Genomic DNA, 15322 nt, shown 5'->3' on the forward strand with positions numbered 1-15322 from the left:
AGATTGACATAGAGAATGTCTTTAAAGTACTTGGCACAATGTCTAGCATATAATCACTGTATTCATTGAGTCTCTCTGATTGCTGGCCAGGGAAGCCTACCTGAGCTACTTTAGGCTGACACAGGAGATACCCACTGAAGACACTAGGAGCTCTGGAACCTGCAATTGAGCCCTAGGAAGGGCATCGCAGCCTGTCTCTCTTTGACTCTGGCTTCATCTTTCTCTTTTCCCACAGACAGTGTTCCTCTGTTTTTTCTGGCCCACATGAAGGATGGAAGGTGCCTGGCCCACAGTTCCTAAGCATCCTGAGGAGAGATGGACTCTCTCTCAAGATTTCAATTTCAAATTCGAGGGGTAGGGGAACTGATGGACCAGCTTGGTTTACTGCTCTCCCTCAGTACAATCCCCTGTGTCCAGGGGTTCAAGACCATTTGTGTGATGTGGATGCAAGACAGTGAGGGGGTTATTGTGGGCTGGAGAGGGAGGTACAGAGCTGTCCACCATATATGCAGCTAGTCTTAGCTACTGTTATTATGTGATCATCAAGACAACTCTCTTAAGAGGTTAGCCAAGCGTTATTACTTGCTTTTTCTTAAAACAACTTTATCAAGATATAATTGGCATACAATAAACTACATGTTTATTGATAAGTTTTTACATATGTACACACCCATGAAGCCACTGCCACAATCAAGATAAACAGAACTATCATCCAAAAAGCTTACTTGTTCTCCTTTGTAATCCCTCTTTTCCACCCCCTTCACAGGCAACCACTGAGATGCTTTCCACTATTATAGATTAGTTTGCAGGTTTTAGGGTTTTATATAAATGGAATCATACAGTACATACATTTTTACCTGGCTTCTTTCACCCAGTGTGATTATTTTGAGATTCCTCTATGCTATTGTGCTTATCCATAATTCATTCCTTTTCATCTAACTGTATGGATAAACTACAATTTGTTTACTCACTCATCTGATGACGGCCTTTGACCCATATTTGGCTATTACAAACAAAGCTGCTATCAACATTCATGTAAAAGTCTTTGTGTGGACATATGTTTTGGGTAAATATCTAAGAGTAGAATGGCTGGAATATATGCTAGGTGTATGTCTATCTTTTTAAGAAACTGCCAAACTGTTTTCCAATGAAGCTGCACCATTTTTTCATTCCCACCAGAAGTGTGCAAGAGTTCCCAGTTGCTGCAAACCCTTGCTAACACTTCTGGTCATTGTTTTTAATTTTAAATGCGTAGAAATATCTATCTTGCTGTGGTTTTAATTTGCATTTCCTTGAAGGCTAATGATGTTGAGCAACTTTCCAGGTGCTTACTAGCCATTACATATCTTCTTTGTTGCAGTATCTCTCCACCTCTTTTACCCATTTTTTTTTTAATAGGATCATTTGTTTTCTTATGATTAAGCTTTTAGATGTCATTATGTTTCTGGAAAAAAGCCCTTTAACAGATATATGTCTTGGAAGTATTTTCTCCTAGGCTGTAGCTTAACTTTTTATTCTCCTAACAGTGTCTTTAAAGGAGTAGAGGTTTTTAATTTTTATAAAATCCAAGATAGCAATCGGTTCTTTCGTGGATTGTGCTTTTGGTGTCATATCTAAGAAATTTTTACATAACTCAAGGTCGCAAATATTTTCTTTCATTTTTCTTCAAAAAATTTATATTTAGATCTATAATCCATTTTGAGTTCATTTTTGTATATGATGCAAAGTGTGGATTGAAGGTCATTTTTTTGCATGTGGATATAAAATTTTTCCAGCATCATTTGTTGAAATGACTGTCCTTTTTTCACTGAATTGCCTTTGCACCTTCGTCAAATTTCAGTTGTCCATGTGCATGTGGGTCAATTTCTAGACTCTGTCCTGTTCTATTAGTTATGCTTGTAATACTTATCTTTATTTAAAATAGTGTTAGCCCTCTTAAATTTTTATTTTTCAAGGTTCTTTTGGCTATTCTAGGTCCTTTGTATTGATATAAAAATTTTAGAATTAACTCATCAATTTCTATTTGTTAAATAAAAAGGCTGCTGGGGTTTTGATCGGGATTGTATTGAATCTATAGATCATTTTGGGGAGAACTGACATCTTAACAATACTGAATCCTCCAAGCCATGAAAACAAACTATTTTTCTCCTTTTATTCACATCTTCTTTAATTTTTCTCAGCAATGTTTTGTAAATTTTAGTGTATAGGTCTCTCACATTTCGGGTCAGATTTATCCTTGAGCATTTCCTGTTTTCGATGCTATTATAAACAGTATTTTGTTTAAAAAAATTTGTATCTACAATTTATGTGTGCGTGTGTGTCCTGAATTTGTACACTGCCATTTTGATAACTTCACTCATTAGTTCCAGTAGCTTCTTATGTAGATTCCATCAGATTTTCTATATCAATGATTGTTATCTAAAAATAAAGACTGGTGACTTTCTTTCTTTGCAATCGGAATTTCTTTTACTTACTTTTCTTGCCATATTGCACTGGCTACAACCTCCAGTACAATGTTGAATAGAAGCAGTGAGAAGACACATCCTTGTGTTCCTCTTCATCTTTGAGGAAAAACACTTAATCTTTCACCATTAGGTATGATGGTAGCTATAGCAGGATTTTTGTAGTTTCTTTTTATCAGACTGAGGAAATTCCTTTCTACTACATTGATTAATTTTCAAATGTGACACCAACTTTGCATTCTGGAGATAAGCCCTACATAGTCATGCTGTATTAGCCTTTTTATATGTTGTTGGATTCAATTTGCTAAAATCTTTTTCAGAATTTTTACAACTATATTCATGAGAGATATTTGTCTGTAGTTTTCATCTCTTATAATGTCTTTGTCTTATTTTAGTATCAGGGTAATACTGGGCTCATAAAATGTTTTCAGTATTCTCTCCTCTTCAGTTTTCTGGAAGAATTTTTATTATTTCTTCCTTAAATCTTTGGTAAAATTCAATAGTGAAGCCATTTGAACATGGAACATTTGAATTTAAATTCAAATACTTTAATAGATAAAGAACAGTTTAATTTATTTCTTCTTGAATGAGTTTTGATATTTAACATCTTTTAAGGAATTTCTCATCTAAGTTGTTGAATTTATTGGAATATCTTATTCTTAATTTTCTCTTATTATAACTTTAATATCTGTAGAATACATAGTGATGTAACCTTCCTCATTTTTGACATTGGTAATTTGTCCTCTCTCTTTTTTCCTCTTCAGGAAAACCAGGGCTTTTCAGGATAAACTAGAGGTTTATCAATCTTATTAATTTTTTCCAAAGAACCAACATTTGGCTTCAGAGATTTCCTCTGTTTTATAATTTATTGATTTTCACTCTGATCTTTATTATTTCCTTTCTGCTTATATTGGTTTTAATTTGCTCTTCTTTTCTAGTTTTAGGATGGAAGCTGAGATCACTATTTGAGACCATTTTTCATTTCTAATGTAGGTTTTTAGAGCTATAATTTTTCCCCTAAGTATGCTTTAGTGGCATCCTCCAAATTCTTAAATATTATGCTTTCATTTTTATTCAGTTCAAAATACTTTCTAATTATCCTTTTGCTTTTTCTTTTACACAGATCATTTAGAAGTGTGTTATTTAGTATCCAAATATATGGGGATTTTCCAAAGATCTTAATGTTACTGTAATTTAATTTAAAGATCTAATTTAACTCCTTTGTAGTCAAAGAACATACTTTATATGACTTATTTTTTAAAAAAATCATCTGAGACTTGTTTCATTGCCTGTAATATGGTCTACATTAGTAAATTTCTGTGGTTCCTTGAAAAGAATATGTATTGTGCTATTTTTAGATGGAATGTTCTTTATTAAAATGTCAATTGGATCAAATTGATTAATAGTGTCATTCAAGTATTCTTTATCCTTGCTGATTTTGTCTACTTCTGCCATTTATCAAGAGAAGGGTATTGAAATCTCCAGCTATAAATTTTGATTTGTCTGTTTCTCCTTGAAGTTCTATCAGTTTTTACTTCATGTATTTTGAAGTTCTGTTATAAGATGCATAGACATTTAGAATAGTCATATACTCTTAATTAATTGACCTCTTTTATATTATGAAATGACCTTCGTTAGCCCTGGTAATATTATTTGCTCTGAAATATACTTTGTTTGATATTAATGTAGTTACTCCAGCTTTCTTTTGATATTTTCTTTTGATTAGATTTATTTGATTTGATAAGCATGGTGTATCTTTTCCCATCATTTTACTTTTAACGTATTTGTGTCTTTATATTTAAAGTGTATTTCTTTTAAGCAGTGTTTGAATCTAATCTGGCAATCTTTACCTTTTAGTTCAGATGATTGGAGCATTTACATTTAATGTGAGTGTTGGTGTGGTTAGGTCTAAGTCTGTCATCTTGTTATTTGATTTCTATTTTCACCATCTGTTCTTTGTTTCCTTTTGCTTATTCTTTTCTTCTTTGTTTTGGACTGAGTATTTTTTTAATGATTCCATTTTTCCTCCTTTGTTGGCTTATTAGCCATAACTCCTTGTTTTGTTATTTTAACAGTTGCTTTAGGCTTTATAATAGATATCTGTATAGCTGTATATATAGTGTACATTATACAACTTCATATATAATAAAAGAATCTTTTACAATATTATACTTCCACACCTTTATTCCAGGCCTTAATGCTATTGTTGTCATACATTTTATTTATACATATGCTACAATCCCCAAAAGACATTGTTATTATGTTCATTTAAATAGTCAATTATCTTTTAAAGAATTTTAAATAACAAAAAAATGTGATTTATTTACTCATGTAGTTACCATTTTTGTTATTCTTCTTTCCTTTGAGTAGATCCAAGATTCCATCAGGTGTCATTTTCCTTCTGATTACAGGACTTTCTTTAAGATTTCTAGTAGTGTGAGAGTCAGCTGTTGATGAATTCTTCCAGTTTTTGTGTGCCAAAAAGGCCTTGATTTCACCCTTATTTTTGAAAGAAACTTCCACTGGGCATAGATTTCTAGACTTACAGATTACTTTTTTTTCAGTACTTTAAAAATGTTGCTTCACTGTTTTCTCACATTGGTTCTGACAAGAAATCTGCCGTCATCCTTGTGTTCGTTCTTCTGTGTGTAAAGTGTCTTTTCTCTTTGGCTGTTTTAACATTTTCTCTTTATCATTGGTCCTGAGAAATTTGATTATGATGTGCCTTGGTGTATTTTTATTCATGTTTCTTGCACTTGGGGTTTGTTGAGTTCCTTGGCTCTGTGGGTTTATAGTTTCCATCAAATTTGAAAATTTGAGGCCAGTATTGCTTCAACTCCTTTGTTGATTTCACCATCCATTCTTCTGGGGACCCGATCTGTATATTAAGCTACTTAAAATACTTTTCTTTGGAATAGAATGTATTTTTTAGAGCAGTTTTAGGTTTACTGAAAAATTTCACAGAAAGTACAGAGAGTTCCCATATTCTCCCTCTCCCCACCCCCTACACTTTCTCTCATTATTAGCATTTTGCATTAGTGTGATACATTTGTTATAATTAATGAACCAATATTTATACATTATTGTTAACTAAAGCCCATAGTTTACCTTAAGGTTCATTCTGTGTTGTACAGTTCTATGAATAATGGCATGTATCCACCATTAATGTATCATACAGAATAGTTTCACTGCGCTTAAAATGTTCTACAATCCACTTATTCATCCTCCTCCCCTCCCCACTATCCCCTGGCAACAACTGATCTTTTTACTGTCTCTCTAGTTTTGCCTTTTCCAGAATGCCATATAGTTGGAATCACACAGTATGTAGCTTTTTCAGATTGGCTATTTTCACATAGTAATATGCATTCAAGATTCCTCCAGGTCTTCTCATAGTTTGATAGCTCATTTCTTTCTATCACTAAATAATATTACATTGTATGGATGTACCAGTTTGTTTATCGTTAAAGAAAAATTATTCTGATGCTTGTTGAAATGTAAAGAAAGACTTTATTCAAGACTATTGCAATAGGGGTCACAACTATTTCAATATGGGAATACGACAAGGACAAGTGGGGATTTATAGCCGATAAACAGAGTGAGTGGGTCAGTGGATGGGAGATTACTAAGAGGAGATGTCAAGATTAGGGAGATTCTTGCTAAAGGCAGGCCAAGGACTTATACATCAAAGGTAAGATGAACTTTTTCAGATATCAAGAGTGATTGAATATCAAAGGTGGGAGATAACAGCATTATTCTTGCTAAAACTGGGCTCGAGGAGGACAGACACAGAAGGTGAAGGTCAAAGACTAGTCGAGAAGAAGGCTCAGAGGAGCCTGACTAAAGTTTAGTCAAGGCAAGGGTCTTTGTTGTTACCCATTCACATACTGAAGGGCATCCTTCTTACTTCCAATTTTTGACAATTATGAATAAAGCTGCTATAAAAATTCATGTGTAGGTTGTGCCCTCCATCTGGAAACTTAAGTAAATTGGGGCATCATAGGGCTTAGCTGTTTCTTCCAGTTTCTCAAGGATCACTTTCCTTCATTACCTGATGGCCAGTCTTTAAAATTATTGCTTTATGTATTTTTCCTGTTTGTTATTGTTGTTGTTTCAGATAAAAGGGTAAATTTGGTCCCTGCTACTCCATCTTGGCCATAAGCAGAAGTTCCAAATGTTATTAACCACAGTTTACTAAGGAGGAGATAATCACTAGAAAGTTTTTTACTTGCCCAAGGTCATATAGCTGACCACTGTTTGCTAACTAGCAAATACAGCATGGGCAGTACCATTTCAAGTGGTCCATCTACATTCCAGTCCTTCTAACAGAAAGGGCAAGAAAGTATTTTATGTGAGAGAAGAACTAGAATTGTGATTAATGAGATATGATGGATGAACCGTTCCTCTTTTGTTGACATCCAGACCTAGGTCAAAGTTGCTGAAAACTGTTAAGAATAAGAATTCCCTGTAGTGCCAAAGGAGAGATTATAAAGCCATTTTCCCTAATGGATTATTCCAAGAAAATCCCAACACCAATCCAGAAGGACATTTTGACATTTAGGATGAACTGAAACACAGAAGGATGCCCCATGAGTCAGTGCCCCTTCTACTCAAACCTGCACTACAGTCATCACTGGGTAACATAAACATCCCTCACCCGTCCTTCTGAACAGCCATCCAGTTCTGTACTAGCATCTACATAAAATAGCAAATCAGATTTTCAAGAATCCAATAAACAATCTGAAAGACGATTAAAACCATAATGTGTCCATAATAAGAAGTAAAATTAAATGAGAAAAGAAATTTCATTTGGGCAACACGACTGTCCTTCTTTTAAGTTCAAACTGACAGAGTAATCATGGGTGTGCTGGATTCACATTTGGTAGGGCTTCAGATGCCAAGAATACCAGCACATAAACAGCAATAACAAACTATGTGGAAGAGGGAACAGCTGCCAGACAAGAAGATACAGTTTCCACCCCTCTAAAACTTTCAGTGTCATGCAAAAACAATCAATTCCATGACAAATTTAGAAAATAGCAGGTAAAACATGAGTAAGCATTTACTTCCTTTATCTAACAGGAAACCTAAGACATAAATAGCAGATTAACACATACAAGCACAGCCGTTTGAAGTTCCAGGTTTTTCTATAAGTGGTACTTTGTAGATTATAAATATGTTTTTATAACACATCATTAAAATGTCAGCCTTCCAAGTAAAAGCATTCACTAAATCTCCCTGTTTGTCAGGTTTAGAGGACTCTATACAAATTGTATTTGCTTTATTTTAATTATTTGGGTATCAATTTTTCATATCTCTTGATTAAAGCCAATCTTTTCCTTCCTTTCTTAAGTGTGTTTTTGTGCAAGTCTTGAAATTCATGAGCATGTCATGGAGATCAAAATATACTTGGGAAAATGAGTAGCTAGCAGAATGAGTCATATTCTAATGTTTGATCGCTTACATCAAAGAGATTATATGCAGGAATTCAGAAACATTTCATATTTTGCTCATGTTGTGATGTCTTCAAGTAGCACCTCCTCACTTGCTGCAGAAATTGTTACAAAACTCCCCCAGCTAGCTGCTGTATAAGATAAAAATTAAAGTCACATTCTCTTTGCCCTGCCATTATATTGTGTCAGTCTACCACAGTATCTGAAAGGCAAGGATTAAAAAAAAAAAAAACAATTTAAACACTGTTTGCTAACTGGAGTCTAGCTGTGAGCTTGTTTTTCAGGGCTTTGTTAAATCTATAGAAGGACACAATATGTTCCGTACATATCACTTTTGGTGTCTGTGTATCTCAGGCTGTATTCCTGGGTTGACTTGTAGCAATGCAATTAAAAAAAAATACAGTATATTGTTAAAACGAACATAACTGATTCAGGATTTATTCATTGACAACATTCCTGCAACATGCAACATAGTCAAAAATGTTACAATAGCCTTTTTTTTTTTTTTTACTTCACAAGGAATACAAGAATATTAGACTGATTCTGTTTCAGTTATATCACACCTGGATGCTGGACCTTTTGCTCCAGTTCAACTCTTTGTCTTCTTTTCTCCCTTTCTCCTCCTCACTCCCTCTACCATCTGCCTCCAGGACCAGGTATGGGGAGGGCAGTGGGGAGAGGGGGGCAAGAAGAAAATCCACTGGGTTCGAGGCACTGAAATTTTGAGTCAGAGTATCAATTGGTCAAAATACAAATAAGTTTATGATATAGTTTAGACCTTACCAAATTGGTATCACTAATTTCAGGTTTTAGTTCCAACAATGTAAGGCACTCTGAAATTCATCAAAACATGCTCTGACATCTCAAAGAAGCCATGAGCAGTGTCAGAATGAACCGATGACAGGGTTTCATTGGTTCTTAGCTGATGGCCTTTTATATTTGTCAATGTCCACCGCCACCCTAAGCAGGCATAGAGGGAATAAAGCCTGACGAATGGTACTCACCAGCCTTGATGTGGACATCCTGACTTCTAATTTTCCCTGAAGGATTTTCAGCTGTGCAATAATAAGTATTATCATGGATTAAGGTACTAAAGCTTGAAGGAGGGAAGGGGAAAATTTGGAGAGTGCCGTTGGGGTGGACGTGGCGGATCCCGGGAACATCGTAGATCTCCTCGCCCGTCGCCAGGTACCATCTGAGAGACACAGGAGGGATGCCTGCAGCGGGGCAGGGCACCAGGGTCCCCGTGGTGCTCGCAAACACTACCTCTTGCAGAGATGCATTGACAAAGTACAGGCTGGAGTGAAGGTCCTCACTGAAAACTACAAGAAGACAATACAAGAATTGGTCAGTAGCATGCCTTCTTAATCTGTCCTTCAATCAGCCTGGCCTGAGATGGCTATTCTGAGAATAATTATGAGGCTGACTAAAACTAAATAATTCAAAATTTCTCAAACTACTTTGGACAGAGAGGCTTATTTTTCCAATAAGGTAACATCCTTATTTCATATTTTGTGCACAAACTGGTAAGTTATCCTGGATCTTAACTTTGAATAGATTACTCTTCAGCCCTGTACCCCATGCCCTGTTCTGTCTCCATAGAACTGACCACTATAGGAATTTATATTATGTATTTTGTAATCATTTATTGTCTGTCTCACCTGCTAGAACACAAGCCCCTTGAGGAGAAGGTCCTGATTTGCTCACACTATTATCTACAGCACAGAACCTAACATCCAGTGAGCACTCAATAAAGAGAACCTAAATGAATGGATGACTAGATCCAGTTGCTAGGACCAAATTACTCAGATTGGTAGGTCCACTGAGAGCTATTTTTGAATGAAATTAGTCACAATTTTTTAAACTAAATTTGAAGATCGTATGTAAAGTATTTTAAAAAGCACAGTTGATTTTCTGAAAATAGTGTCTAATCAATAATGCATTTATTTTACTGAAAATATATAGCAATAATAAAGAACTTTGACAAAAGTATCATTCAATTCCACCAGACTATAATTCCATCAGTTTCTGTGTCAAATTTTACATTTTCTCCTCTGGTCCATCTGCCTACATGTCTTACCTATATAATTATACTATGTTACAACGTGCATACATAAAACATGTAATTCTTATAGACTCTGCTTCATTCTCTTAACATTATTTCATATATATAATATCATGTTTCTATACAGACTTCACAAGTAAATATTAATGGATGCACATTTTATATAAGTTTCTAAAGTATTTTCCTGATCTTAGTTATTTAAACTGTTTCTGTTTTAATTACTATAAATAAAATGTCTACAAACCTGTTCACACACATTTGGCTTTTTAATTCATTGACCGAGTGCCTACATTGCAGTCAGTAACAAATAATTACGAAGTATCGTTTATACAAAGGAAACTTAACTTCTAGAATCCAAAAATTAAACAAAAGATTTATAAATGCCGTGAAGACCTACTTCTCAGACATCTGTGCTTATATATGACTTTCTAAAAACAAATGCATAGCCAGTCACATATTCACAAGAGAGAAAAGAAGCCCTGGATATTCAGAATTAACCTCACTGGGCAGAGACGAGAAGAAGATCTATTGAGCACCAATTCCCTACAAGGCAATGTTATGAGACTCAAGGTGCTATTTCATTTACTCTTGGGAACAACAGCTCTGCCAGGTGAGTATAGGCTCCACTTCACGGAAGATGATGTGGAGATTCAGAGGGGTTGTCACTTGACCAAGGATACAAGGCTACGAGGTTGCAGAACCAGGATTCAGTCCTTCTGATAAAGATTATATTTCATTATATGGCTGCCTTTATCTATAAAGCCAAATCTTGGGGAAGCTGTATTCATGAGATTTAGCATCCTCTAGATATGTTGCTTGAAATATCCACCCGTTTTCTCTTGGTCTCTATCACTGGCAGTGACCACAAGTTTGCCCACTGGGACCAGTGCTGACTATCTCTGAGCTGGGAAGCAGAGTGAACGCAATTTGTCAAAAGATGGTGGAGAAAAATATACTCTGTAAGGGTGACAGACTTACTCAAAGAGAAGACAGCAGTGTTTATCATGTAGTAACTGATAGTTTGCTCTCCCAGTCGTAACTAAATTCTTCAGCAACGCTCCATAAATCAGAATATGAAAATTATTGCTAACTAGGAAACTGGTTCAGATCAGAAGCACAGTTAATAGTTAAACATTGCAGCTTTCAGCTCAAATAAAAGTGCTGATAGTGGCACTGTGATTTCACATTTGAGCTTTCTAGGAAACTGACATCACCCCAAACATACTGTTAGGAAGGAGGTAACTGTCATCCCTCAAGGCTAATTAATTCCACCCAGATTCTTTTCTTCCCTCCCCACATTACTCTTCTGTCAACTGGATTGTGGGTAATTAAAACTAAATAAAACTTAGTCATATTTGAATTTATTATCTGGAATCATAAAAGTAGCCTTGTTAGAAGAACAAGTCTTTGAAAATGTATGTGTATATAAGACATATTTCTTAATTAAATGTATACTTTCCTACTATAAACCACATCCCAAGACCCAGCTTGTGAAATTATTTAAATGACTGCCAGAATAAATGTTTAATCCTAGTAAAGAGATAAGTGACCTGTGGGGGATTACTGTCACTTCTCCTTACATTTTTTAAGATATTTCAGATTAGTCTTTCTATTTCACACCACAGGGTTTAATAATGTAACATAAACTCATTCTCGAAGATACACATCATATGGCCACAGGCAAAAGAAAACCTAACTATATTCCAACAGTTTTTGTTTCTTCCATCTAAGAGACCATCCATCTGCTTAGATAATAGTACTACGTTTTATGGCCTGCAGCACGCACGCACTTTAAATACAGTAACATTTGCTCCCTCCAGTAAGGGCACAGGCAAACTTAATGTGAATTATGTGTGTGTGTGAAAGTTCCTTGAAAATAATTGCAGTTGCAGTTTAATAACAGAAAGCTAAACAAAACATTTGGCAGAATCTCATTGTGAGATTCAGGTATAAATTCCTGGAGTACGAACACTAAGAGTGCTGAAGGAAGCAGCTTTAGAGGATTGTTCTTTCATTTGGAGATTTCTCCATATTTTATATCCTTATAACAGATGGTATAACCAAGGCTCCAGTGACAAACATAAAGAAGATTGTTATACTACAGAGAAAAATAAGTCAATATTGCTTTCTTTGAAATTCAAAGATGGCAAGGTGAAAAGAAGAGATGTGGGAGAAACTTTGCAGGAAACAATGACACAATCATTCATTCATGCAACAATATTTATTGAGCACATGCTATGTACCAGGCCTTACAAATTTGCATGCATCATGGTACTGCTCTTCAGGAATCTTCGGTCTAGAGGGTGCCACAGTCACGTAGATAGATCGATGATAATTCTTTTGGCTGAGTGTTGTGGCAGAATTATTCACAAAATGCTACAGGAGCATAAGTGATAGATAAAGCTTTCCAGAGAAGGAAGAGAAAGTATATTCTAGGCAAAGGGCATAAAAATAAAGTCACTGAGTGTCTTAGGCAGGAGAGAAGTGAGAAGAGACTGGATAACAGGAACTTAAGGGCAGAACAAACAGTGATACAATTTTGGACAGGGAGCTTTAATACCTTGTATGCCTGGTTGCAGAGTTACACCATGAATGAAGACAGAGAACACACAAGGCAGAGCTGGTTGTGAAGAGGAAACAATAACGTCAGTTTTACTAAGGTTAAGGGGGCACTTCCCTTGGGCCATCCACTAGCAAGTTGGGAATAGGGCTCCACGACCCCAGAGAGAGATTCCTCAGTCAAGGAAGCTGAAGTCCATCATTGGGTGAGATATACCAAAGAGAGTGTAAAGCACAAGAGACAAAAACCAGATGGATCCTCTGGCATAGTTAATATATAAAAGACGAGCAAAGGATATTTGACAAAGGACTTGCACCCAAAATGCATAATGAACTCCTATAAGTCAGTAAGAAAAAGACAATCCATTAAAAAAATGGACATAAGCTTGAACAGTCACTTCACAAAGGCCAATATATAACTGGCTAATAAGCACATGAAAAAATACTCAATGTCACTAGTCATCAGGGAAATTCAAGTTAAAAGCACAAGGAATTATCACTACACATCCGTCTGAATGACTAAAATGGAAAAGACAGAATATATTGAGTGCCTCAAGCATATGGAGTGACAGGAACCTCATATCCTGCAGGTGGGAATGTAAACTGATAAAATCATTGTGGAAAACTGTTCACCAGTATCTACCAAAGCTAAGCATATGCATACCCTATGATTCAACAATTCATCTCCTAGGTATTCATCCAACTGAAATGTATGCATATGCTCACAAAAAAATACACACTGGAATATTCACAGCAGTACTATTTGTACTGGAAACCACTCAAATATCCATCAATAGTAAAATGGAAAAATGTATTGTGATATATTTGCACATCAAATCACTACATAACAATAAGAATGAACAGTCCACAATTACAAACAAAATATTATGAATTTCACAACCATAATATTGAAGGAAAGAAAACAGACACAATAATAGTACATACTGTACTATTCCATTTATATCAAGCATAAAAATAGGAAAAACTAATCTATAGCATTAAGAGTCAGGATAATGGTTACCCATGGGTGGGTGGGCATAGAGAATAGAAAGGGCATGAGGGGGCATCCAGGCTGCTGGCTATGTTATTTTACTTGATCTGGGTCCTGGGCATACTGACATGTTCAGCTAATGAAAATTTCAATGAGCTGTACACTGTGATATGCACACTTTTATGTATATATTCTATACTTCAAAGTTAAATATTTTAAAGAAATTTGGAAAGAAAGAACCATCGAGGAGATAAAGGGAAAATTATGAGAACAGTAGCCCAAATAACAGGAAGAATGATGGCAAGTTCTCTGGGTCCTAACAAGGGGGTACAGTGTGGTAATTAAAGGAACATTTTTGGAAGCCACCTACCAGCTCTGGTGTGACTGTGGGCAAGTGACTTACTCTGCTGTGACTTAGTTTCTTCATCTTTAAAATGGGATGATAACATTTCCCATCTCAGGACATGCTGTGAGCAGTTAATGTATGTTAAGCACTTAGAAAAGCACATGGTAAGGCTAAATACTGTACCTATTTGCTGTTATTAGACTATGGCTTAAATTTACATATGACATATGGTTTTTTACTTTTAATGTTGTTAGGTTTTGAAAATGGTATAAAAAATGTATCATTGTTTTTCAAAAAAAAAAAGAAATAAAAGGACAGCATTTTGGGAGTCAACCAGCAGTTTCAACAGTATCAACTGCTTCAGAGAGATCAGAAAACATGAGAACTAAAACAGACCATTAGATTTCCAAATTAAGTATATTCACTTTGAATGGAAATGTCATTTAGGTCCAAAATACTTTCATTGATTTTATAGGAATATGTGAGTGGATATGCTTACTAAAATAAACTGCTTCTGTAAAGGTCTTCCAAAATGAAAAGGAATGTAATTTAGCCTTAGGTAAATATTATCCAGAAAGCCTAACCCTTAGCCGATTCTGAGACTCCAAAATTTTTTTATATTTGAATAAATGCTTAGAAATTTAGTGTCATCTCGATCAGACAATCTGAAAGCAGATAAATGAGCAGTCTCATAATGACTTGGAAATCATTCTAAGTTTCAATGAAATAATTGCAAGTCAGGTTATAAAAATATGCTCATATGTTACAGTAATTGTGCATTTAACTCTATTATATTTCAATCATTCTATCTATTCCCCAGCACTGAAGAAATGGTGCAAATGTCCTCATGAATAAGAATTGGATAAAACATCACAATGGCATAGAACTTAGAGCTATGAAATTTTGTCTCTGTCCATGATAGAAAGTACATATAACCAAGAACTGGATTTACCCTCCTGGAAGGAAACATTCAGGCAGTACAGAACAGTAAGTCATGAAAGAAGGAAACAAACAAGGTGGGTCCTGATAGTACCCAGCTTTCTGCCTGGAGAGAGTTCCCAAATCATTCCAAAAGGAGGAAACTTAAATAGAACTTGGTGGAATTTCTGAGTTGAGTAGGAAAAAATGTGAAGCTTGGGGAGGCCAAGGCAATTAGAATTTACAAAGCAGAGTGGAGGAAGCTGCCTAGAGAGGGAGCTCCAGAGATGTGAATAAGGTTCTCTTTGAGGAGTCTTTAGCTGTGTAGTGATATTTGCATGTGTGTGAGGAAACTATTGATACAGGATCAGAAACATCAGAAAGAAGCAGGTGGAAAATCCCTGAAGCTCACATGGAGGAGGAACTAGTTCATTTCAACCAGCCATAATGGAAAGAACTAATACATGGAGTATAAGATAGAGTACTCAGAAGTGTACCACCACAACAGTGGGGACAAAATATCACCACAGT

The 15322-nt window shown here is 35.5% G+C and overlaps 1 protein-coding gene across 5 annotated transcripts in view; it reads right to left on the reverse strand.

The window, feature by feature from the left end:
* Positions 1-15322, reverse strand: part of DSCAM (DS cell adhesion molecule) — a 625552-nt gene that overhangs the window by 585720 nt on the left and 24510 nt on the right. For all 5 annotated transcript variants that reach the window (XM_058523126.1, XM_058523125.1, XM_058523130.1 and 2 more), the window contains exon 2: positions 8917-9234. In XM_058523126.1, coding sequence (XP_058379109.1) covers positions 8917-9234 — 318 coding nt within the window. The remainder of the gene's footprint in view (positions 1-8916; positions 9235-15322) is intronic.

Source organism: Diceros bicornis, chromosome 27 (genome assembly GCF_020826845.1).
Source record: "Diceros bicornis minor isolate mBicDic1 chromosome 27, mDicBic1.mat.cur, whole genome shotgun sequence".
Taxonomy (NCBI): Eukaryota; Metazoa; Chordata; class Mammalia; order Perissodactyla; family Rhinocerotidae; genus Diceros; species Diceros bicornis.